This window comes from Rhinolophus hipposideros, assembly GCF_964194185.1.
Source record: "Rhinolophus hipposideros genome assembly, chromosome: 6".
In the NCBI taxonomy this organism is placed as follows: domain Eukaryota; kingdom Metazoa; phylum Chordata; class Mammalia; order Chiroptera; family Rhinolophidae; genus Rhinolophus; species Rhinolophus hipposideros.
In genome coordinates, this window is record NC_138052.1 from 38,248,495 (window position 1) to 38,274,468 (window position 25,974).

Consider the following 25,974-nt stretch of genomic DNA (forward strand, 5'->3'; position numbering starts at 1 on the left):
CTCATTAGAATCCTTCTAAAAAAGTAGAGTATTTTCTAGTTTTAGGATTAGCATTTTTCTAATCCAATTATAATGTCTTGTTGATTTTCCTATTTTTGACTTACACACTCGTAAGGTACACATACTGCCCCTTTCCTACATATTAGGTGAAATTCTTTTATGGGCTAATCAATCACAATTTATTGCTTGTGTTGTTTCCTAAAACTATATGTATCTAGTAAAATATACATTTAATAATACTTTCAAATCAAAGATAATTCAGTTATGTACCTAAGGACAAAATCATAAAACATATTTTCCAGAAAGTACAATGATTATATAATCTAGGTTTGTTTGGTTTTTGCGAAGATGAGCTATATGATGGGTAATACATTATTGACCTTTTACACTTGGTTCCTTCAAAGCATCTTCATTTTACTCAGCATTTAGTTTAAATTAAATATTTAAAATTGAAGCTGTTCTATGTTGCAAACACAGCTAAAATGAAGAGCTTCTGTGGCAGCAGTGACCAGATTCTAAATGCAGGTAGATCAATAAAAAAATAAAAAAATCCACCAAGCACAGGCTCCATGTGTGAGTGAAATGGTTTATAATAGCTTGCAAATGACTATGTGCTTGCTGTAACCAGCTGTTCTTAAATTATGAATATGCAACCAATTCATGTTAAAGCCAAATCCCAGCACTATTTCTACACAGAAATCCCAGTAGTTTTGCTTGTTCTACATGTTAGCTCTGTTAAGGATACAAATAGCAGTAAGCTTCCGAACAAATAGGACCAAACTATTGGCATTTCATGCACTGGGTCCATTATCACAGCAGGGGATGTCAATCATCAGTACATTCCTATAACAGCTCAGGCAATATGACAATGATCTCGAAGGAAAAAAAAAAATCAAAATCTCTGCAGCATACTCAAAGTCCTGACAACCTAATGCTTTCGTACTTCAGCCAATCAGATTGCCAGACCTGACCTACTAGAAGATTTGCATCAAGCTTGAAACATTCAAAAACATCAATCATAAAAACAAAGACAGGACATTGAATTATACAGTATTAACCTCCAGGGTTTGCATACAAAGACCTTAGATTTATTTATGTCCCAGCAAGTTAAGAGCTTCAGAACACCGTTCTTTACACCAAACTGACTGCCAATTTGATGAACCTCTCTGCCCTCAGCAGGAGTGCACCGTCTTTGATTAATGAGTGCATGCTTGTGGAAAAGTGTTAAGAGGAGAAAACAGGAAAAACACACAATTACGTCCACACATAGCTTAAGCATCAATGCAATAACTATCTTCAAAACAAATGATCCTTTTTCCTTATACATACACACACGTGAACACAAACATTTGTAGAGATTCTTATCTATATATTATCTTCATTGTTAGTATCATTGCTAACGCAATTTTTATTTTGAATGAAAGGCATTCAAAAACCAGTGTACATGCCAAATTTCATAAATTATAAAAACAGCTACTTTAAAAGCAATTGATTGTATTTAAAAAACAAACTGAAAACACCTCTTATACAGTAAATTTTTAAATATGTGAGATAAAAAACTGTATTTTCACTTCATAGTCTTATAAAAGCCTATTCATTTTAAAAGCTCAATGTTTAATTTACAAATATCAGAACTATTAAATATCTTACATCTCAAACTGTATTGACTTGCCACAAATCACAAAGCATTCAAAATAGATTTAAAAGTCTTGTAAATTCATGTTATTTTTCTTTCAGCAACCATGTTGCCAATATTTTATGACTATACATGTAATTGTAAATTAGCTAAATACATTTATTGCTCAAAACTTCAAAGTAAGAGTTAATATGAAATAGAAAAACTTATGAATAAAAGTTTAAACTTTTTGTGACTTTTTATTTAAAATTGCCCTCCTTTAAGAAAGCCAATGATGAAAAATTCTTACTTAAATTATGGGACACTTATTTGCAGAATTAAGACTGTATTATCTGTAAAAATGAGCTAAGCATTGAGATTCCTTTAAAAAAACGTTTACATTTTATAACTCAATATATCAGTTTAGTTTATATGATGAATATCTGCCATGACACAAATATGTTATGAGTAAATGTATTTCTTATAAATTGTATCATAGGCTAAGATAATGATTTTCTTTTCAGGGAATTGTGTGGCTATTATATAAAAGGATTGAGAAAGCATATTACCTGAAGATAAATCTTAGCTTTAGTCTAAGTAATGTATGATCTACTGAAAGGGAAAGCATCTCTATAAACTTTTGATTTCAGGAAATAATAATTCTGGAATCACTCAACAGTGCATTATAAGTGTTTGAAATTTATTTATATTGTAGACTAAATCCTTTGAATGGGATTTCACTACACAAATTATATATTCTAATCATCAATTTCACATTTTAAGTATTTTAAAGGCAAACTTTTATTTGAAATGTAAATGTTATGCTTTTTGAAAAACTGTTTGAATGCATAATGTAGTTTTAAAATTTTAAATTAAAAGTCAATAAATATTGGGACTAGAAATGAGCTCCTAACAAAGTGATAGGCTACATTATATCCTTAAATTTATCATCCTAAAGTTTTTTACACAAAATTTTTTTAAATGTATTTTTTTTTCTGTTTAGATTATCATTCTTCTTCTTTCCTCCTTCCTATCTCTTTTCCCACCAAGAAAAAAAAAGTAGCATATCATTAGAAAAAGAAAACACAGGCACCAATGGAATGATCTGACCCCATTTTAGTACCAGTTTGATAGTTGAAACTATCAATAAAATTATTAGTGCAATAAAAATAGGATTTCAATTTTTAAGATACTTAAATGCTACAATTACTTACTATGTTCACTTCCTTATAAAGAAAAACACAAAGCTGCCCATTTACTCAATAATTATTTTCTGATTACCTTGTACAACAAAAGTTTAAAGAAATATTTAATCAAAAGGGTAAACACTTATTAAAGTACTGTATTTTTAAAACCTCATGTTATGAAATATTTAACTTTATATAATCAAAAACCTTAAAATACCTAAATAGGTAATTCAATTAACCCTTCAGAATATCAACTATATTAAATATCGTTCAACCTGGATGATATAATTTTACCTAGGAGTCAAAGTCACCACATTACTGTGTTTGTGATAAATCATATCTTCTTTTGGTAGTTCTAGCTAGAACTAGGTCAAAAACTCAGAAATTACAATTTACAATCTCTTTCTTTGAGAAATATTTAAACCTAAAAGTAATCAGGTTCCAACATATACATTCACTAATTCACGGAGATAAGACAGAAAACATGAACTTTCACGCAACTGAGATATCCTACATCTTGTATAGTAACACAAAAGTAGCAACAAAGACATTAACAATTGCAGTTCAAGCTGGGAGTGACTGTTCTGTTTCAATTCAATGACACCACTAATGGCTTCTTAGCAGCTCCATGAAATCAACCAGCTGTCAAGTTGATGCATCAGAAGGAACAGTTATGCACTCCCATAAGAAAAAGCAACACATCAGGATGTTTGGCAAAACATCTGCTCCTTTACACTGCAGTTCTATAATAAACATGCAAACAAAGAAATAGGAGAAAGGGCAACAGAATTAAAATTCCAAGGTTTCCATTACAGACTTATAAGCATTTTAAATAAATGGCTTATAAAAATGAAAACAAATTTCTGCCAAGTTGAATACTTTTAAGTTATTCTAAATCTTTTGAAAATGCTAAATATAATTACTCAGATTCTTCCAGAAAGGCCAAAACTACATAAAAATGTTTACATTTTTAAAATTGAGAGTAAACTACATTCACCAAGTAAAATCATGTTCTGCACAAAACTCAAAAACACTAAAATATATTCTTTTCTCATAATACTAAAATATATCCTTTCTTCATTTAAGAACTATTTTAGTAAATTATGTCAACAGTATTCTAATAAACGCATTTCCAAGACTAAATAGCCTAAAAATATTTTTCTGTAGTGTTTGAAAGAGTAAAAGGCTACTATATACTTCAGGACTAGTTTAACATATGAGAACAGTAAAGATACTATTCTCTGGGTTTTAAAATGTGTACCTACTACTCTCCAAACCATCAGATGAATACAACAGTATTAAGTTCTCATAAATAACTTCCTATTTTTAAAGCATACAATTTGATTTCCTTAAAAAAAAAAAAAAAAGCTTGTCATTACAGGCTTTAAATAATTTTACATTCAACCATTCATTTCAAATATTTGGAAAATCTTACTTTTTTCTATCTGAAACTTGTAAGTGCCTCAGTGTTGTCCAAATTATTGATTAGGCAGCACAGTGACAATGTACAGTGTTTACAATAGGTGTGAGACATCAAATGTATTTAACTACCATTTCCTTAAACTGCTTATCCTCTGTTGCTTGCTATTTATAATCTGCCAAATCTTCTAGTCCTTTGTTGCATGTATAATTTAGAACCATCTGTTCTATGTGCTTTTAACTATTTAAACATTTTTCACCTACCTCCAATTCACATAAATGGCAGACATTCAATTCAGTCAAGCTTTCTATATAGCATTTTACATAAAGCAAATTCCTAGACAAATAGCATAGCAGATAACACCAAAGAAGGCTGCTACAGAGATAAAAACATACCACATACAACATAAGTTTTTATGTCTTAGACCAACCTTTTCAATGTATTCAGAATTGTTTCTAGTAGCTTTTTTTTTTTTTTGAGTTAATTGTAGTCAATGTTTTTCCCCAACCCAGAAGACAAAGAGAATGCAAATTAAATACAGACAGTTTCATGTCCTTGTTAGAAGAGAAGTAAATATGCTGACTGCAAATGACTACAGGAGACAGAATTCCACTTTCCCATTCAATTTACAGTGCCTCTTATTTATATACTAGTCAGTGTATCATTAAGTTTGATCATGTGACCAACTAAACTTTTGTGATGTGAAAAACTATTTTAGACAAGCAAATTTAAACAACACTAGTTTTTATTGTTTACCTTTTCGTAATGGCTGACAGAGCTTATAGTTTGAGGTTATAAAATATATTTTAAAATCAATTCTGCCTTTTAAATACTAACCACATTTTTGCCATTTGACTTAATACCTGCTACTAAATTTTAAAATCCTGTATCTCCAAGTATTTTCAATAGTTATATATTTTCAAAATGTAAACAAGTATGTATAAAATAGAACATTTAATTACAAAAGGAGATCTAGGTAACCTAAAATAAGTCTACGTAAATATTAACCAAGCTGATTAAAGAAAAATGCACAACAGAGAGTGAAGTAAGAAAGGGAATACGGCTGACTAAAAATAACAGTTGATACCTTTAAAGAATAAAAAGCACATAGACAAAAGCTGTGAATACCAAAGGACACTATAAAAGTTTATACCATTTTTTGCACACAATTTTCCACCTGTTACCAAAACATAAAATGTGTAGCTGTTGAGGGTTCATTCTGAGAGCAGAACACAAAAATAAACCGCACAATTCATCGTTAACCAGTAATTTACACGGTCCTTTAAAACAGGGGAAAAAATTAAGCGGAAAATTTCCTCTTGGGACAATTTCTCGATAAAGTTTACATGACGTCACTGGGCCCCCTGAACATTCCCTAAACTTTGAGTCTTATCCAGACACACGTTTTGCCTTTCTAAGGCTTCTTTCCTTTCCTCAAAAATAAAAAAAAGAGAGAGAGAGAGAGCGACTTGGGAATAAAAATTGCCCAAGATGGCGAAACGCTTGTTGTTTAGAGGGCAGAGGGAAAAAATGGAGGATATTGTAATATACACAAAGGGATAAATTTCAACAACTCGGCCAAGCACTGCAGCTGCTTCTCCCTTTATAAGGAAGCAACACACAAAAGATAAATACAGAGGGCCAGAAAAGAAGAGAAAAATCTCCCAAACAGCAAGGCCAGGTCTGACTCTCCAAACACTTCCTTTCCCAAGTCCCAATTGTGGGGTTCGTGGAACTACTTTAAGGGGAGGGGAGCTGCGACAGGGCAAAGGGGGAGGGGGAGCGACAAGAGGATTAAAAGAGCGAAGAAGAGTTGCGAGCAGGCGGTTGTTCCCCAGGAAGAAGTGCTAGGAGACACACATGCACCGTAGGAACGGCTACGCTGCCCTCACCCTCGGTGTGGGGACAGAGCCATCTTCCCAGGTGTCCTTCCCAGCCCCACCTGCCCCCACTCCCGCCCCCACCCCCAGCCCCAGCTCGTTTTCAGTAAACTCTATACAGCTCCACGCGATGCAGGGAAAGAGCAAAAGAGGCCAGAATTGGGGGGGGAGGGGGGGGAGGTGGCCGGCGCAGCTAATCAGTCCTGGAGGAAAGAGGGGGCGGAGGCAGAAAAAGGGGCAGCAGTGGGCGGACTGGTGGGGTGGGGGGGTGATCTGGAAACTACCCCGGCAAGAAGGGGGGGGGGGGGGGACCGGCGGATATTCCCCGGCAGGAACAGCGATCTCGACAACGCTAGAGATCTTTCTTTTCTTTTATTTTTTTTTAAGAAGCAGAACTGTTGGCAGCGACCTGAGCGCTGGAAGCCGAAGCCAGGACGCGGGAGACGCGGAGCCCGGCGTCCGCACAGGGCGGCCGGCACAAAGGCGGGGACCCGCGGCGGCAGCCCCCGCGCCCCGAGCCACGGCCCGCCCGCGGCCCTGCCGGCCCGAAGTCCCGCACCGGCAGCTGGGGATAAAGTTTCCGTTCTCCTGAGACCGCCCCCCCCACCTCCCACCCAGGACCGCGCACCTCCGCGTCCTGCTCCCCCAAACTCCACTTGGGACCCCAGCACCACCCCAGCCCCGCAGCCCGCACAACAAAGAGACACACCGGCCGGCCGGCGAGGGTAAACAGCCGGCAGGGCCGGCAGCGCGGGCAGCGCGGGCGCCTCGAGACGGCAACTCCGGAGTCTTCCCCGATCGCGGGAGCGTGGTGCCTCCTTTTCGGTTTCCACCGGCTTTGTAACGTTAGGGCTTTTCATCTGCACCCGCGCCCCTCACACCCGAGGATTCGTAACTCACCTTTACTTTCGAACTGAGAGTTGCGGTGGATGGGATTTGTGCCTTCCCCAGACGGCTGAAGGTTGCGATTTTTGTTCCTGGAAGCCCCAACACCTCCTTATTCCTATTATTTTTGCCAGAAAAGTACAGAGTTGGGGTGGAGGTGAGATTTGTGATCGGGAAAGCCCTGGCCTCCCTCCTCCTCCGCCTTCCGCCTCTCTCTCTCTGATTAGTTCCTATCCAGCAGCAGATTGAAGCAGGAGATGATTCTTCTCAAGGTTTGTTCAGCAGCTTCACTTCTAGGCGAAGGCTTCATGAACCAAGTGACGTCAACCAACAAGGCTTCTCTCTCTCTCCTCTCTCTAACAATGAAAGTTGCTGTTAACAAGGGAAAAAAAGAGAGAGAATTGTTTATACCATTTCAGTTCCAATAATAAATGACCTATCAGCTCCTAAAGGAACCAAGACAGGGAGGGGGTTGCTTCTTTCTCCCAAGAATCCTGTAGCTTTCTTTGAGCGTGCACTCTCCCTTGTCCCAGGAAAAAGTTAGGAAACTTAAATGTTTTGTTTTGCTTGTAAAAGTAGAGAGGACAGAAAATAGGAATCGAAAACGTAATTTTTCAAAAACGAAAACATAATAGGGAACCTAGATTAACCATTTTCACCTAAACTTTTTTGTCCATAAACAGAATTCGGTTGAAGTTTATAAGCCAACTAAGTTAATATGCCAAGACTTCGTGGATGTTTGGAAGTCAAAATAAAATAAAAAGGACGCAAAATGGTCCCGGGATTAACCGCTACTGCCCTAACACGGGCAAGTTAAGCAGGCTGTAATGTTTATGCAGTTAAAATTTAAATAAAACATGTTAAAATAGTTAACCGTTTTAAAGTTATAAATTAAAACTGTAAAAGGCAACCTTAGTAGTTTTTCCCCCCCGTTTCTGAGAGGGTGAAAAAAAAGGGCAGGAGATAGCTAATTGCAGGAATTGACCATTTTTTAAAATATCAAAACTGGTAACCCGTTGCTCTATCTTTAAATTACACACGAGGTATGCTATTTGTCTACCCCCAGAACCTCTTCGAACTTTGTTTCTCACCCTACAATTTCCCCCCCAATTCCAACATTCTGAAACCAGTAAAGTTAGACTAAAGTGCACATTACCCACACACATCCAATAGCCTCCTAAAAATGATTTCTTAAAAAAAGTGTTTTCGTTGGTTAACGCTTTATTACCCAAGAAGATACATATTTTTTAAATGTTTTCATTGAGGTAGTTAGTATTCTCCCATCACGCCAACACTGAAGTCTGAAAGTTCAGATAATTAAAAATTACATAATTTAATTTTCAGGAAGAAGAGTAAAGGAAAGGCAAGCTTTAGAAAACATAACTTGACCATATATATGTATATTTTGTACATATAAATGCGGATAAATGTATCTTAAAAGACGCTATTGTTTTTTGTTTCCTCTTCAGCCACTGGCTGTGATTTTAATTGTGCTGGAGGATCTTCATTAGTATTAACACATGGGGAGATTTCACAAAGCTGCTTCATTAGGAAAAAAAAAAAAAAGAAAGCCTGGCAGACTAGGTCTTTTTGCATGCACTGAGAATGTCAGCCTTACCTCGGTCATTTGTAACATAATAAGTGCAAGTACAATGATTGCAATGCAGGAGCACTGGGGGAAGGGCGGAAATACTGCCTGTCTAATAGGGGTATTTGAAAAGAAGGCTGCTCATTACATAGTAAAATGTATGCTAAAAATTAGTGAAGATGATGTCTCAGGAGACTGATGCTAAATAAATTAATGTGCTGATATGTTTTTAATTATTATTTTTGTAGTAGTTTATTTCATTCTCAGGATTCACATTGAGCAGCAAAGCTGTGCTAGCACTTATTGATTTTTTTTTCCTGCCACATTCCCGGAATACAGATTTTAATCATTTCACTACACCACACTCAGTAATTTCATTAAAAACTGGAACCTTCCATCCCCAGAAAAGCATTTAATTTCAATGACATACAATTTCTCTCTTAGCAGAAAACTGTCTGTACAGTAAAAGCTGGCCTAAGGTTCAAATGCATAATTTAATCCTGAGTTTTTCCATGCTCTGCATTCCTTTGAAGCTATAATTTGAGTAACTACCTAATAACTGTAATAAGGACAATAATTTCTTTTAATATATTATTAACTCATATTTAATTAACTCAGAGGCCAAGCTCTGTACATGTATGACTAGGTCAACAGTTCTACAATTTCAAAATTTACTAATAATGTTCCAGAAGAAAAATATAGATTAAAATGTAAGTGTGAATTTAGATATTCCCTCCAAAGCAACATGCAAAAAAGTTCATGATTTTTTATATAATAGTGGTAATTACTCAAACAGTATTTAAAACATTTGGAAGTAAACAAGGCAATTGACTGATATTTCTACATATAAATAAAGTATAATAATATTTCAACAATTCATTTCTGACACTTTGCCTAATCACTAGCATAACTGTTGAAAAAAATTCATTTCTGAAAAGATTTTTTAAAAGGGCTACTAGATTCAAGTTGTCTCAATTTTCATAAAGAATTCTTTTAAAACATTATTCTTGAAATAAATGGCCCTCTTGTATAACTCGAATAACTAAGGATGTATATTTTACTTAAATACTTTACAAAATATCCTGCAAAGCATGGTTCAATTTTTGTTTCCAATATTTTGAAATAATATTGGGTTTAAAGATGGCACATTGGCTTTCCAAACAATAGGTTTCATAAGGATATTTAATTTACATTGCCTGATTTTTAAAGAAGAAACCAGGGGGGAAAATATTTGACATAGTAAAATTCATTTATTAATTTAAAGTTTGTATATATGTCTAATCAATAGAAAAAATGTACATATGTAATGAAAGTGATAACATATAAAGTCTCATATTAAAAATTCCTATCATTCTCCTGGGTAATTTTAGACCACAGTCCAAAAACGTTTCTAAAGGATATATATAATTTCAAGTTGAAACAGCATACAATACAAAGTTGTCTTTTTCTTGGTTGAACAATGAACTTCTGAGTGTGATCAAATGTTGGAATAAAGGATAAAAGTGATGATAATGAAGAACTTGATTTTATGTCTTTAAAATATTTTTAAAAGAGTTTTATCATCAAGGGCTCTTTATGTAGTTTGGAGAACACTTTTGCAACATTCTCAAAGATGAAATGCTGTTAAATGGAAACCAATTAATTAATAAAATAATTGGTAAATTAAAAACTCAGATATCTAAAATTCATGAATTCTTGTATTTCAATAAAATAAAAAGCTTCAATTTTTATGTGAAAATATATCAAAATAAATTGGTGTTACTTGGTAATTCAAATATATTAATTTTCCAATTTAATCTGTACTTTAAAAATTGATTTTTAAAAATAATGCTACACTAGAAATTTATAACTGGATTATTCCAGTATTTGATACCCTCTAACTAAAAAGTTGCACTTAATATTCTTTAGTATGACTCCTTCCCTTTTTTCATGTTATCACATTTGATTGTCTCAGAGATTACAACATAGTCAGAGTTGGGGGTTGGGGGAAAAAAAGAATTACTGTAGTTATAAAACAATCTGGCTCTCATAGCACTTAGTCTTCTACCTAATATCATTATCTAAATTAGTACTTCATCATGTACAGAGTTGTAAAAGAATTAAATGATCAAACAGATCTTTCCCAATATTACTGATAATTATTTCTGAACTTCTATATATGATATATACCTATCCCGTAGACTAATTATGCCACCCCTATAATCTCAATTATTGCACTTTCTTATTTAAAGTACCATCTGTTTTTAGGACAAAGACAACTTCATAAATAGGTAGATAGAGAGGTAAAGATGGACAGATATCTTCATTTACTACTGTAAGTACTGTACATGGATCTTCAAAGAGTAAGGAATTGCCATGTATAGAGAACAAAGTCTAGGAAGGCCGACTACAAAAAGCCCAAAGAATGAGATATCTAAATAGTAGAACAAGCTGGCCACTGTCATGTCTTGTTTCTGTTTCATCGGTACAGACTAATGAAGCTTTTCATTCATTGAACAAACATTTGAGTGCTTGCTATATGCTATGCACTCTGCTAGAGGCTGGAAAAACATGAAAAGCTCACATTCTGGTTGATGTTGAATGTAGGAAATTCCAGGGAGATTAGAGAGTCACATAAATTGTATTATAAAGATACAAATAATAAAGTTTTGCTAAAATAAAGAGGATGGGGCAACTAATTCTCACTGGGAGTCTAAAAAAAGCTTTATCAAAGAGATGCCGTTTGAACACCATCTCAAATACTGACAGCTTACCAGGCAAACGGAGGAGGAGGTGGACTCTAATTGAAAGAAACCATAAGTTTAAATACAAAGGACTGGTGTCCATTCACTAGTGAGAACTTCAGTGTAACAGGAATATCCAATGTGAGGTGTGGAATAATGGATGACGAAGGAAAAGGAGGCTGGGACGTGAGAGTGAAAGGCCTGATGTGCCATGTAAACTGGTTGAATTTATCCTGAGAGACAACAAAAGTCAGCAAAGGAGTGACATGATCAACCTTGTTTTAAGAGAACAATAACTGTGTAGGCAGTGCAGATGATAGACTGTAGTATGAAAAGATTGCTTAACAGTCCGTGAGAAAGATGGTAAAAGAACCACGCATTGGAGGTTTAAAACTAGATATTTTTGAGGTAAAATGTGAATTTAGTGACTAAGTTAAAACAGCAAAAGAAAAGGTAGAACTGAAGTGAGACCACAAGAGATTTCTGTCATAGGGAATTGGGTAAATGCAGGAGTCATTAAGTAAGGTCCAAAATACATGAGAGAAAATAAACCATAAGGTAGTCTGGAATTAGAACTTTAATGTATACTTTATTTGTCATTTTTAATGGAATTATCAGCATCAACTGGAGCTCTTTTTCAAAATGTACATATCCAAGCCCAATATCCAGAGAGTCACTAGATCTGGGGTGGGGACCTAGTTCTTTTTTGTTCAAACTCTGACAATGCTTCTGATACACACTCCTGATTAAGAACACTGTTATAAGCCCAGCTGATTATTAATTAAAAACAAAAAAAACAAGAAAAGGCCAGAAAACACTGTAAATGAAGAGCATTGGGAATGGTGGGTGTGTCATATCAGATATTAAAATATGCTATAAAGCCTTTATAATTTAACACTTGGTGTTGGCATGTGAAAAAAAGACCAACAAAACACAATAGAAAATTGAGAAATTGACCCAATTGCATATGGAAATTTAATATAGATAAAAGCTGTGTTTCAAAGCAGTGAAGAAGGGATGGACTTTTTAATAAGTATTGTTGGGATAACTGGGTAGTCATAAGGGAAAAGATGAATTTGGATCTCTTCCAAGAATAAATTTCAAAAAGATCAGATATATAAATATAAAAATTTGAATCACACATGTACTAGGAAAAAATATGGGTCAATTCCTGGAAAGTAGGGAAAATATTTCTAACAATGGTCAAAATTAGATGCAATGAAGTAGAATAGTAGTAAATCACAACATGTAAAAATAAAAAGATTTTGTATGGCAAAAATAATATAAAACATACCACAACCAAAGCATAAAGACAAATAAAAAACTGAAAAAAAATTGTAACTTATATGAGACAATTTAATAATCCTATATATAAAGAGTATCTAAAAATGAATAAAAGACCAACACCATGATAGGAAAATGGCAAGAGATCTGAACAGATATTTTATAGAAAAAGAAATGCAAATGCTTTTAAATAGAAACATTCTCAATCTTGCAAATTAAGAACTACTGAGATACTATTTCTCACCCAACAAATTGGCAAAAATCCAAAAGTTTCACAACACAGCCTGCTAGTGAGTTACTTATGGGCAAAAGTGACTCTCTCAACTATTGCCTGTTGCTGTTGGAGTGAAAAATGGAAAAACCCCAACAAGAGAGAATTTGACGGCATCTGCAAAGTTACATATGCATTTATTTTTCAACTAGAAAATCCCACTTCCAAGAATCTGAACATTTAAAAATATACAAAATAGGTATACAAGAAATTATTCATTGAAGCATTATTTGTTACAGCAAAAGTCTGGAAATAATACAAATGTCCTTTATAGGGAAATGGTTGAATTAATTATAGTACATGTACACGGTGGGGTACTATACAATTTTTAAAAAGGAATGAATAATGTATGTAGTGTAAAGTATTTCACAGTCAAGCCTAGTATACATTGTTAAGTAAAAAAAGCAAAGTAAATAATAATATGAATAGTATACTACCATTCATCTATATATTTGCCTATTTTTTTAAATAAAAGGAAAAATCAAAACCTTAAAAAATGGTTATATATAAAGAGGAAGGGAACAGGGTAGTAAAGATAAAATAGTAGGAAGAGTTCTCATAAGACTTGCTTTGTAGATATGATTTTTGAACCATATAAAATCATCTACATAATTCTAAAACAAATTTAATACAAAAAGCAATGACATCAAAATGAAAGCCAGATAAATGAACTTAATTGTATATGGAGTTGGTGGCAAAACGATACAGAGAGAATATGCCAAATGATCAAACATGGCAATTTTTAGGAAGCACACACAAACACAGTAATTTCATAGTATATCCCTCATACTAGGATATAATCTAAGAAAAATAAATTTAAAGCAAGAACAGGAATTGTTCTTGCTTTACCACTAAATTGTTACCACTAACCAAAATTTTTTGCTATTAATTGGTGGTGTTGTAATGTTGCATACATAGTCTGAGAGAAAAAGCAAATGAGTAATTAAGTTGGTATATTTGGGAATTAAGTTTGGTATGGTAAAAACTCTGTGATCCTGAATTTGAACTGGGAGTAACAGAATGAACTCATTACATGTTTTATATTAAAAAATACATAATTCTGATCTTAACGAGAGGAGATCCAAGATGGCAGAGTAGATAAACATGGTACCTACTTCCTTTGGTGAACACATTAAAATTACAACTAAATTACAGAACAATCAACCTGGAGAGCCATCTGGAGTCACCTGAACAGAAGTTTTAAAACTAAGGATATAAAAAAGAAACCACGTCAAGACTGGTAGGAGGGGCGGAGACCCAAAAATGGCTGGCCCCAAAACTCCATGTGGCAGTTGAGAACTAGGAGGGATATTTAGGCCGTGGAGGTTCCCCCCAGAGGAGCAAGAGACACTAGCCCCACACCAGCCTCTCCAGCCCAGAGTACTGGTGCCAGGAAGAGGAGCTCCCACAATATCTGGCTGTGAAAAACACTGGGGATTTTGACCTTCGGGGTCGGATGGAAGGCTGCAGGAAACCCAGGCATCCTCTTAAACAGCCTGCACACAGACTCTCTCACTTACAGACACTCACCTTAGGCTCCAGCAGATGGACAGTAGCTCGGGGAGCGTTGGAGGCATACAGGAGACAGAATGAAATGTGTGGCTTCAAAGCAAGCACTGGAGGACAGTCGCCATTTTCTCTGTGTGGGGTCCATCTCCCAAGCAGCCTGCAGGTGGTCTCCATCTTTCCTGTGTTGAGCCCGCCTCCACAGGCCAAATCTGAATCTAATTGGCCTGGTGAGCTCTGTTGCTCCACCTTGCTGACTCACCTGGAAACGGCCCTACCCAACTCCCCCAATGCCAGAGGCACTTTCTCCAAAGCAGCCAGTACCACCAGCATTGCATTCTTTCCTGAAAAATTATCAAAGTCTGCAGGACCCAGGCAGGCAGCAGCTGTCCTTGGTGCTCTGAGACTTTTGCTGAGTAACTCCAGGCTCAGCACAAAACCAGTCTACATTAATCTGGTGAGCACAACTCTTCCCACTCTAGTGACTCCCTGAGACCCTGCCTCACGCAACTTACATACTGCATGAGGCTTTATCAGTGGCTGAACCTTAAGGGAACCAACAGGTGGCAGCAGGCTTGGTGTGTCCTGGCTTTTTTGTGGAGATACCCCAGGCCTGGTACTGGTGGCAGCTGTCCACAGTTCATATTGTGGCTTCTCCCACATGCCTTCAGGGTTAAGCACATAGGCAGCAAACAACCGTGGATCATTTTGTACCTCCTACCAGGTAGCCCCCAACCAGTCACAGACAGTCAGTGACCAGGGCCTGCACTGAGCCCCTCCCAAGAGGCCCTAGAACCAACATACCTGGAAGTTAGCTTCAGACCACAGCAGAGCACCACCCAATTAGCCCCAGAAGTGGCACACACAATGGGCGGTTTCAACAGGCACTGCTGGAGTGAATCTCATTCAGTGGGGTAAGCCCACCACACAGCAGACTTTAGGCTGTGTACATGGCCAAAACCCAAACCATCAATCCTATCCATTAACATCAATCCTATCCATTAAAAACCCAATGTCAATCAGGGCTCACAATAACAGGAGGGAAAACACAACCCACACAACGGACACAACTGGAGCAACTGGAGCAGGTAACCAGGGAGATCATGAAGGTCCCCACAGGGCTCCTACTACATAAGGCCACCCGGTGATGACTGGCAGACATTTGGAAGACTGAGAAGATCTGCCTAATACATAGAAACAGAGAGGCAGCAAAAATGAGGAAGCAAAGAAATACGTCCCAAATGAAAGGACAGGAGAAAGCTCCAGAAACAGAACTAAACAAAATGGAGGCAAGCAACCTACCAGATACAGAGTTTAAAACAATGATTATAAGGATTCTAAAAGAACTCAATGAGAACTTCAACAAAGAGACAGCAAGAATAAAAAGGACATAGAAACCATGAAAAAGAACCAGTCTGAAGTGAAGAATACAATAACTGAAATAAATAATCTATTGGAAGGAATCACCAGCAGACTAGATGAAACAGAGTATCAAATCAGCGATTAGGAAGACAAGGTAACAGAAAACACCCAATTGGAACAGCAAAAAGAAAAAATTAAAAAAAAAAATGAGGATAGTTTAAGAGATCCCTGGGACAACATCAAGCATAACAACATTCACATCACAGGGGTACCAGAAGGAGAAGAGAGAAAACAAGAGATTCAGAACCTATTTGAAGAAATAATGACTGAAAAGTTTCTTACCCTGGTAAAGGAAATAGACATACAAGAGCCAGAAGTGCAGAGAGTCCCAAACAGGATGAACCCAAACAGGCCCACACCAAGAGACATTATAATTAAAATGGCAAAGGTTAAAGACAAAGAGAGAATCCTAAAAGCAGCAAGAGAAAGGCAACTAGTAAATTATAAGTGAGCTCCCATAAGATTGTCAGATGATTTCTTAACAGAAACTTTGCAGGCCAGAAGGGCACAAAAAATAGTCAACGTGCTGAAAAGCAAGGACCTACAACCAAGATTACCCAGCAAAGCTATTATTTAGAATCGAAGGACAGATAAAGAGCTGCCCAGACAAGAAAAGGCTAAAGAAGTTCATCATCACCAAACCAGTATTACAAGGAATGTTAAATGGATTTCTTTAAGATTAAAAAAAAAAAAAAGTTCAAAATTATGACTAATAAAATGGCAGTAGCTAAATATCTATCAACAATTACTTTCAATGTAAAAGTGTTAAATGTTCCAATAAAGACACAGAAGGGCTGAATGAATAAGAAAAAAAAACCCTTACATATTCTGCCTACAAGAGAATCACTTCAGATTGAAAGACAGACAGAAATAAAGGGATGGAAAATGATAGTTTATGAAAATGGAAACTAAAATAAAACAAAAAAAGCTGGGATAGCAATACTTACACCGGACGAAAAAGACTTTAAAACAAAGACAAGAACTAAAGAAGAACTCTGTAATCCCACTTCTGGTTATTTATCTAAAGAAACCCAAAAGCTACTTCGAGGGGACGTGTGCATCCATATGTTCATTGCAGTAGTGTTTACAATGGCCAAGATGTGTGGGCAGCCTGGGTGTCTGTCAATAGAAGAATGGATAAAGAGGAGGTGGTACATATATACAGTGGAATATTGCTCAGCCAGGGAAGGGAATGGATTCTTGCCATCTGTGGCAGCATGAATCAACCTGGAGGGGAATGTGCTGAGTGGAGTGTAAGACAAAGACGGTCAGATACAATGTGATTTCACTTATATGTGGAATCTAAAGAACAAAATAAACAAACAAAACAGAAACAGACTTACAGACACAGAGAATATATTGATGGTTGCCAGATGGGAGGAGGGTTGGGGGTGAAGGGATTAAAAAGTACAAATGGGTTGTTACACAGTAATCATGGGGATGTAGGGTATAGCATAAGGAATACAGTCAATAATATTGTATTAACTATGCATGGTGTCAGATGGGTGCTAGACTTGTTGGGGTGATAGATTGGAGGGGGTTGAGGGGCAGGGTGAAAAAGACGAAGGGATTAAGAAGTAGAAACTGGTAGTTACAAAATAGCCATGGCAATGTCAAGTAAAGCACAGAGAATATAGTCAATAATATGGTAATAACTATGTATAGTGCCAGGTGGGTGCTAGACCAGTCAGGGGGCTTATTTCTTAAATTATATAAATATCTAACCACTATGCTCTACACCTGAAATTAATATAAAATAATATTGAATGCCAACTGTGATTCAAAAAAATTAAAAAGGGGGTGAAAGGTAAAGGGGAATATGAAAAAAAAACAACACGTACTTCTTAGTTCACCCATTGTAAATGCCTAAAAACAAGGACCAGTGCGGTAGCAACAAGAAGACATCTGTATGCTCAGATTATGGTCTCTAAACACAATTTGCCCCTAAAAACAATTCCTTCCCACGGTTCCTCTTGCAGGGATTGGCTGTTGGAGTCGCTAAGCTCGTGTGTCCCGGCAGTGTCAGTGGCTGCAGCAAAAGAGTTTGGTGTGATGTCGCAACCATTTTGCTTGAACAGCCTACAAGAGGACAGAAGGCAAAATTGATGCTGACTAAATCTGTGAATGAATGCATGGAAGGCATTTGTGAAATGTATGAAGACCAGCTGAAGAGAGTGAATCCCAACAGCCCCGCTATCACATATGATATCAGTCAGTTGTTTGATTTTATTGATGATCTATCAGACCTCAGCTGCCTTGTTTACTCAGACATACCAGCCTTATAACTGGATTAAAGAGAAGATCTACCGTGCTCCTTTGCAGGCAGCCCCAACAGGCCAGGAAATAGTCATGTTGGAAGCATTAAGACGATAGGGGTGGGTTTGAAACACAGATAGGTACAGCTGTAGTAGAAGTTTTGTATTATAGTAACCCTATTTCCATTTTGGTACACCCTAGCCAGGAATTAATGTATTACATGAAATGTGAGGATCATGTTCAAGCTGAATCTTCCAGCATCCCCTTTTCTTTCTTTCTGTTTTCTTTTTCTTAAACATTTTTATGATTATTTAGATGGAAGTTGTTCTTTGTCAGCTAATGTTGGTTCCAATCCTTCATAAACTCTTCATATCTGTTTTATAACATTCACTGCACTACCTCTTCTTCAAGTTGGAGTGGAAGGTAATGACATAGTTTAGTTATGTCCTCAAGATAAAATGTTAGGAGCATCCGAATGGCTCAGTTGGTTAGGGCGCCAGCTCTGAACAACAGGGTTGCAGGTTCGATTCCCACATGGGTCAGTGAGCTGGCCCTCCACAACTAGATTGAAAACAATAACTTGACTTGGAGCTGATGGGTCCTGGAAAAACACACTGTTCCTCAATATTCCCCAATAAAAAAAAAAAGAAAAAAGAAAAAAGAAAAGAAAAGAAGCCTAGAACACCCTATCATACCAATAAGCATGAAAGCTATCAAAGATTATTTGGGTCATGTGAAAAGGCCTTAAGAACCAATTTAAAGAGGCCAACTTTAAGTGGCTCCCACTGGTCAAAGATGAAAAACTACAATGGATTCAAACAATAAATATATCTTAATATATGAGTCCACAAGGATACTTGAAAAAAAAAAAAACCTCACTGCTCACCTTTGAAGAATACTAGGAAACTAATTCATTATTTTGAAAATTGGTAAATACAGGAAACAAATTAATAATTTATTCAACATTTCCTATAAATGTACCTTAGGAAACCTTATTTGAAACTGTACTTGTATGTATGTATGAATGTACATATGTATATACCGGGGATGCCAAAGAAATATATGTAAGTGGACGCTTGGGTCAACGTTGCTCAAGCAGTTGTTCGCCGTAATCAGAAGTGTCTGGACGCTGATGGTAACCACTTCGAGCACCTCTTGCAATTGCGGAAATCAAAGGTGACTTGTATTCATCTTTTGTTATTGGTATATATTGAGTTATTACAATTTTAATACAATTTTTTCCTTTCTTAAAATGTGTATACTTTTTTTGGCACCCTCTGTATACTTTAAGATTTCAACATAAGATTTAATTTTTTTTTAACTTTAAAAATATTATTGGTCTGTACTAACAGTTACTGTGATCAACCATACAATTTACCTGTGAGTTTCAAGGCAGACAAAACAAAGCAGGAATATACCATTCTCGTTATCTGGTAAATAATAATATTAACAATTCACCAAGATGAAGTTAAAACACTGAGTAACATATCAAACAAAGTTTTTGAAGTAATTTTATAGCAAGTGTATAGACATCATTTGTATGGTCTTTCCCGTAGCAATCTTCCATGAAAACTAAGGGCATAATGATGAATATAATTAAGTTGATTGAATTAACTCAATTAAACTGTTGCTCACCCAAGTCAGTCATATAAAGCTGTGCAAATTATGCACAGCAGCATTCCAGCGGCAGTCATGTGATGAATAAACTCATACCAGTTCCTGATAGTCAAAAGTTAAATTGTCAGAAATTTTCAGGAAAGCTGGTTGTTAAACACAGTCATTACCAAAAATAAATATTTTCAAACTGAAATCGTATTAATAAAAACAAATACTCAAAACTCACATTTTATCATACTTTACGATCATCTGTATGCTTGAAGTTATTTGTCACTTGTAGAATGACAAAAAGCATACAAACAAACAACAAACAAAAAACCCTAAAAACTATACAGTGGTGTGCCACTGCCCATATCTTCCCAATTATGTGATCAGTGATATAATGTTGCAGCTTGAAATTGACCATGGTGCAAATCGGCAAACACTACACATCAGGGCATAACTTAATGCTTTGTTGATAGTCTAGAAACTTAAAAAAGTGACGGAAAAAACGTTAATGCAAATTAAACTTAAAATATTACAGTGAAATAGGAAAAAAAAAGGAAAATAATAATCTCCCAATATTTAAAAACTATTAACAAGTTACAGGATGTCACTCACCTCAATGATGAAAAAATGAAGTCATTTCATTTTCATCTTACTCATTTACTTAAACAAAAACATCAATGACCATTTACTATGTCAGAATCACATTCTTCAACAATTCCAACTATAGATTGACTACAGATAGAACTATAGACACAAGAGTTTGGTAAAAATCAACTAAAGCATTCCATGAGAATCAATTGGCTATAGAGACTTTACCTATATATATGTATACGTGTATACATATACATATACACATACTGTATACACACACGTGTGCACGTGTGCATGTACACACACACACACATTTTTATTCCCAGAAAGATTTACCAGCACACCTCTGCACCTCTGTTGGGGAAGACCACAATCTTTAGCACTTCAGGAGTGCACAGTCCAATTTAGAGACATTAACACCCCAAAATATCTCACACAATGTGACAAATACTCTAATAAAGATTTTCAAAGTAAAATGAGTGCACTTTAGAAGAAGTGATTATTTTTTCCGGGTGCAGGTGGGGAAAGGAGAATACATACCCTAATTTGTGAAAGCGTCCATGTCACAGTGATTAAGACTTCTTTGCATTATAGTTTGTCCCAATATATTATTATCAGCATTAAACTTGGTAATAATTTAGCCCTGAAGGATAGTTTCAAGCTACTCAAGGTAATGACACATGCCATTTGAGCAAGCACTCTGAAATCACAGAAATGGTCTTTTTTAAGGTCGTGAAGAAGTATTTTTATCTTCCATCTGATTTTAAAAATTCATATGACTACCTTCCTTCTTGACAGACACCATGTTTCCAGTTGGAAAACCAGAGTTTAATATTCACTGCTCATTTATTTTCACAGCATTCTCAAAATAACACACTCAAGGACTAGAATTCAATCAGAAGCACAATTTTCACTACTTCCTTTAAAAACTGAATCAAGATCAAAGTCCATATTGTTTAAAGTCCACCATTGTGCTCTGGGAATAACGCAGTGTGAGAAATGATATTCAAATGTCAACTCTTTAACTAGTGTAGTGGTGTTGTCTCTTGTCCTATAGCTTGTGCTTTGTCAATACTGATCCAACATACCTTTTCCAAAAAAAGTTTTGACTTACAAATAATCATGAACCAGATTATTTAAAACCCCTTTCCCTTATCATGGATTTTCAGTGATTAAGAAAACCCAAGAAGTTGTCAAGCACTTCTCCCTCATAAGTGAACTGTACATAGGTAAAAAGTTTCTTAGTACTCTTCCCAGAGAAGGTCTCATCCAATTGAAAAGCCAAGTATCTGTTAGCATGCACATAGTAGAGCAACAGTGCTTTCACAGTGTATATCATTGATAGTATAGTGTCCAAAGTATCACATTAAAGTTTGCCAATAGTTGCTTCTGACTTCTCCCTAGACATAATTATTCATTATTTTGCTGCTGATTTGATAAACTCGGCAACTGTGTGATGCTGTATCAGCTTTTGTTCTGAGGAGTGCAACACTGAATTAATAATTCCTTAGCTTTAGTTTCTTCTCCACCTCAGACAAAAATACTGGAAAGCATTATTTTTGTCCTTATTCTGGGAAGCTTTTAACTATTTTACCAGAATCATTTACCAAAAAATATCATTAGGTTTTGTTTAAAAGAGAATCAATGACATTAAAATATCCTAACCCAAATGAGTTCAAATTACTTTTTTATAACCCCTCTCTCCCCCATCTGTTCTCTCTCTCTCTCTCTCTCTCTCTCTCCCTCTCTCCCTCCCTCCCTCTTTCTCCTTCTCCCTCTCTCCCTCTTCCATTCTTCACTGAAGAGAGGCAATCTCATAGAAATTACCCTCTGAGAAGGAAAACAAATAAAAATTACCTGGAAACTATATATATATATATATATATATATATATATATATATATATATATATATATATATGAGCTACCTAGTATGGCTAAAGTATACGAACAGAGGGAGACAATTCAGCTGGAGTTTTGGTGGCAGATTTTATGTGCAGCTTTTGTTGGAGGAATTGGGTTTACTTCTTTGAGATTTTGTTAGAGGTTGCCCTAACTACTCAGGAGAGGGAACATATCTTATTTCCATAGGGAGACAGCCCTTGTGAATGAGATCTTTCTCTTAATTCAGGAGTCTTGAAGGCTCTGCTTCTGCCAAGAAATCATCTCTCATCTCTCACTTCTCACCTTTTAGTCATTTCTTTCCAGCAGCTATTTCTAGTTTCACATGGTAAGAAAAAAAAGCGATGTAAGGAGACCCTATACTCTCTCCCTCTACTGTTTTACGTGCATTAATGATGATTCTCAAATTCAACAATAATCTTGAGATTAAGATAAATTTGGGGGAATAGATGACCAGCTGGATGCCATTGTACGCTTCAGCAAATCTGTTTCTTTCCTTGATTATCATTTGAAATGTGAGATTCTATGTTGAAATGTGAGATTCTATGTTGTTTCTAATTTCTGGTTACTGCTAATGAAATGTTTTGTTTTTCTTCTGGTTCTGCTGTTCTTATAATTTTCTAAAAATTGTTGTAGCTCATATCATTAGGTATCAGAGGAGGGAAATTCTGTAGCTTCTCTTTACCATGCTTACACAGGAGTCTCTTTTCTTAATTGAAAACATGCTTAATTGAAAGCATATTAATTATTTTTAGATGATAATGATACATAATAACAAAGCTTATAATCTAGAGAAATTTTTGTCTCTAAAGCCTAAAATCCTTTAATATATCTTTTAATTATTATACCTCACCATGTCTTTTCTATCATTCAGTCATTTAATTATTCCAGAAATACTTACTGAACACCCATTATGTGCTAGGTACTATTCTAGGGATATGATAGTGAAAAAAAAAAAATAAGTTGCCCTCCTAGGGATGACTTTCTTGTGGGGAGAGATGGGCAAAAAAACTCCCAAGCAAATACATAGTGTGTATCACGGTCAGCAAATTCTTTCTGTAAAGGGCCAAACAGTAAGTGTTTTAGGCTTTGTGGGCCACATGTCTGTTGCAAAAACTCAGCTCTGCCACTATAGTGAAAAAACAGCCATAAGCAACATGTGAAAAAGTGGGCATTGCTGTGTTCCAAGAAAACTTTACATGAAAAAAAACAGGTGGTAGGTAAGATTTAGCCCACTGGCCATAGTCTGCAAACTCGTTATATATGATTGTGAGAAATATTGTAGAGAACAATAGTGGAAAAAATGTACAAGAAGTTCTAAGAATAATGAAAAAAGGTCTCAATGGTATTTGAGCAAAGACAAGATATTCTGTCATGGAATAAGGCACATAGACATGGGGGGAAGGCCTTCCCAGGAAGAGGGAACAAATCTGGAAAGGTCTTGTGGCAGAAACATGCTTGGTAGGTTCATGGAACACTAAATAGGCTGATATGGTCGAGAACGAGAGCATCAAGAGATATGTCAGAGACTGCCATAGATGGTGCCATATTTTGTAGGGCTTTATAAGCCATTATATAATGACTTTGAATTTTTACCCTGAGTAGAAAACCACTGAGTGACTTTAAGCAAAGAAATGACATGGTCTGACTTACCTTTCAAAAAGATCTCTCTGGCTGCAGTGTTAGAACAGACTGTAGCAAAACAAGAATGAAAGATAGAAGACCACATGTACGAGGTCGCTAAAAAATCCAAACAAGGAATGATGATACTAGTTTAAAACTGACGGTAGTGATTGAAGAAATGGGAAGTGGTCAGATTCTGAGTATGTCCTAAAGGTAGGGCTAAAAGATCCGCTGATGGATTGGCTATGTGCAATAAGTGAAAGAGGAGTGAATGATGACTCCATAGCTTTTGTTCTCAGGAACTACAAGACTAAAGTTAGCATTTATTTATATAGAGAGATTGCAAAAGAGCTGTTTCGGATGAAGGAATTACGGGTTTGATGTATATTAACAGATGGGTTTGGTACTTGTTAAGAGCTAACTAAACATCCAGTTCGTTAAGCACAAAGATGGCTGTATCAGTTTGGGGTTCAAGGAAAGACTCCAGGCTGGACATACAAATGTGGGAGTTACTTGGTTATAGTATTTAAAGTCTTCATATTAGTTTAAATATGAAATGGTTGTTCACGTTGGAAGATATATAAATGTCAAATCACTATGTTGTACACCGAAAATGAATAAAGTGATGTATGCTAAGTACATTTTAATTAAAAATGTAAAAATAAATATGAAATAGTTGCCATCACTAAAGAGTGACTGCAGAGAGATTAAGTCCCATGGTGCTGTAATACTTCGAAGTTAGAGATACGAGGAAAAATCAAGAAAGTAAATTAGGAATGAGTGATGTGAAATGAGTAATGGTCTAAAAATCAAGTGAAAAACATGTTCAAAAAGGACATAGTGATGAACTGTTTCAACTGTCATTGATAAGCCGAGTAAAATAAACATTACAGATTGACAATTGGGTTTGCAACACAGACATCACAGCTGTTTCACTGAAGTGGTTGGGGACAGTTTTAAAAAGTCATCTTTCAGTTCATGAGTATATATCTTCATAAAGTTTTTTTTTTCTACAGTGGTTTGGGAAACATTTTCTGAGGACTTGAAAACCTGACAATACTTTTAGATTCCTTTCACACATGAAAAAAATAACCATCAGTTGAGCACAAAATTCTTAAATCAATCCTTTCCTTAAAATCTGTTTCTTTTCAGTCTTATGGAATTTACAGTTATAAAGTTCAGAACATCCTGATTTTTGTTTCCTTACAGGTAACATGGTAACTCTTAGTATTTATTCCTCTTATTATAATTAAAAAATGGTGTCAGGTAGATGTAAGAATGCTTCTCTTTTCTGTTGACTATTCTTAATTAGGCTGAAATGTTTAATTGGAATTCCTAAATTAAAAAAAAAACTTATAATTGTGATTTCTGCTTCTTTTGCAGTGCTTTATACCAAGTTGGGTATGTTTCAAATACAATTTGCATATTTTGCATCATTTGCAATTTGCATCATTTGCATATTTTCTTCTCTTCCCCTGCTTACAGGGTAAACTCAAGATCACATCACTGATTTGTCTCATGGTCATTTAAGTACACATTGCCTCTAGATTTAAATTTTATCAGTGAATTTTTAATTTCCTTAAAGTCTTTCCTTATATCACTCCCTTTGTATCTAATCCTGAGATTTTCTATTCTACTTTCAGTTGTCTGCTCAACTTTTATCAAGATCATACTTGTTAATTTTTACTGTTAAATTCTTTGACTTAGGGGATAATACTCATTTTCTAAGGTTCTATAACATGTTTTCCATAGATTGCTTAATGACTATTTTCTATTTTCTTTCATCTTAATGAGGTGATAGCTCCACCGATTTAACGTTTGCCATGGGCTACTTTATGCACTTCCTTTGTGCACAGCTTCACAGGTTATAGCTGAAAGGCAGGTTGATATATTATACCTATATGTTTATATATGAGTGTGTGAGTGTGTATTGCTTGTTACTCAATTCCCAGTATCAAGTAGGTCTTCATCAAGTAGTTGGAATCTTCTAGGGATCAGGTGACTTAATCAAAAATCAATTTATTAAGAGCTAATACTCTACTAAATGACTGGTTTGCTAAATATATCAAAGTCATTAATAAGTGATAGTTAAAGGCTTTAATATAGAGAAAAATATAATGAAACTTCAGAAAACAAAATCTCAGTGTTTCATATGGAAAAATGTTTTTATATATTTTTAAAACATTTTTTTATTTGGTGTTGTTTGGGTTAATTCTG

At 35.6% G+C, this 25,974-nt stretch overlaps 2 protein-coding genes across 34 annotated transcripts in view; one reads left to right on the forward strand and one right to left on the reverse strand.

Moving 5' to 3' along the window:
• The window catches only part of BAZ2B (bromodomain adjacent to zinc finger domain 2B), a 242,266-nt gene extending 234,699 nt beyond the window's left edge, over positions 1-7,567 (reverse strand). For all 31 annotated transcript variants that reach the window (XR_013993561.1, XR_013993562.1, XM_081052281.1 and 28 more), the window contains exon 1: positions 7,003-7,567. The gene's annotated coding sequence lies outside the window, so the exon portion shown is untranslated. The remainder of the gene's footprint in view (positions 1-7,002) is intronic.
• Positions 4,706-10,098, forward strand: LOC308499238 (uncharacterized protein). Of its 3 annotated transcripts, none has more exons than XM_081052291.1 (2): positions 4,706-6,145; positions 6,490-10,098. In XM_081052291.1, exons 1-2 carry the CDS (start codon positions 6,083-6,085, stop codon positions 6,829-6,831), a joined length of 405 nt encoding a protein of 134 aa, XP_080908417.1. In that variant the 5' UTR covers positions 4,706-6,082; the 3' UTR covers positions 6,832-10,098. The 3 variants fall into 3 exon arrangements, with proteins under 3 accessions (XP_080908417.1, XP_080908419.1, XP_080908418.1); XM_081052293.1 differs by having other exon boundaries at positions 6,496-10,085; XM_081052292.1 differs by having other exon boundaries at positions 6,493-6,943.
• The last annotated feature ends 15,876 nt before the right edge of the window (positions 10,099-25,974 follow it).

Bases quoted from the DNA above. Each gene is read 5' to 3' on its own strand.
- LOC308499238 (XM_081052291.1), top strand. From the start codon at position 6,083: ATGCACCGTAGGAACGGCTACGCTGCCCTCACCCTCGGTGTGGGGACA. The intron at 6,146-6,489 runs GTGTCCTTCCCA...TTTTTTTTTAAG, and splicing joins GGACAGAGCCATCTTCCCAG to AAGCAGAACTGTTGGCAGCG.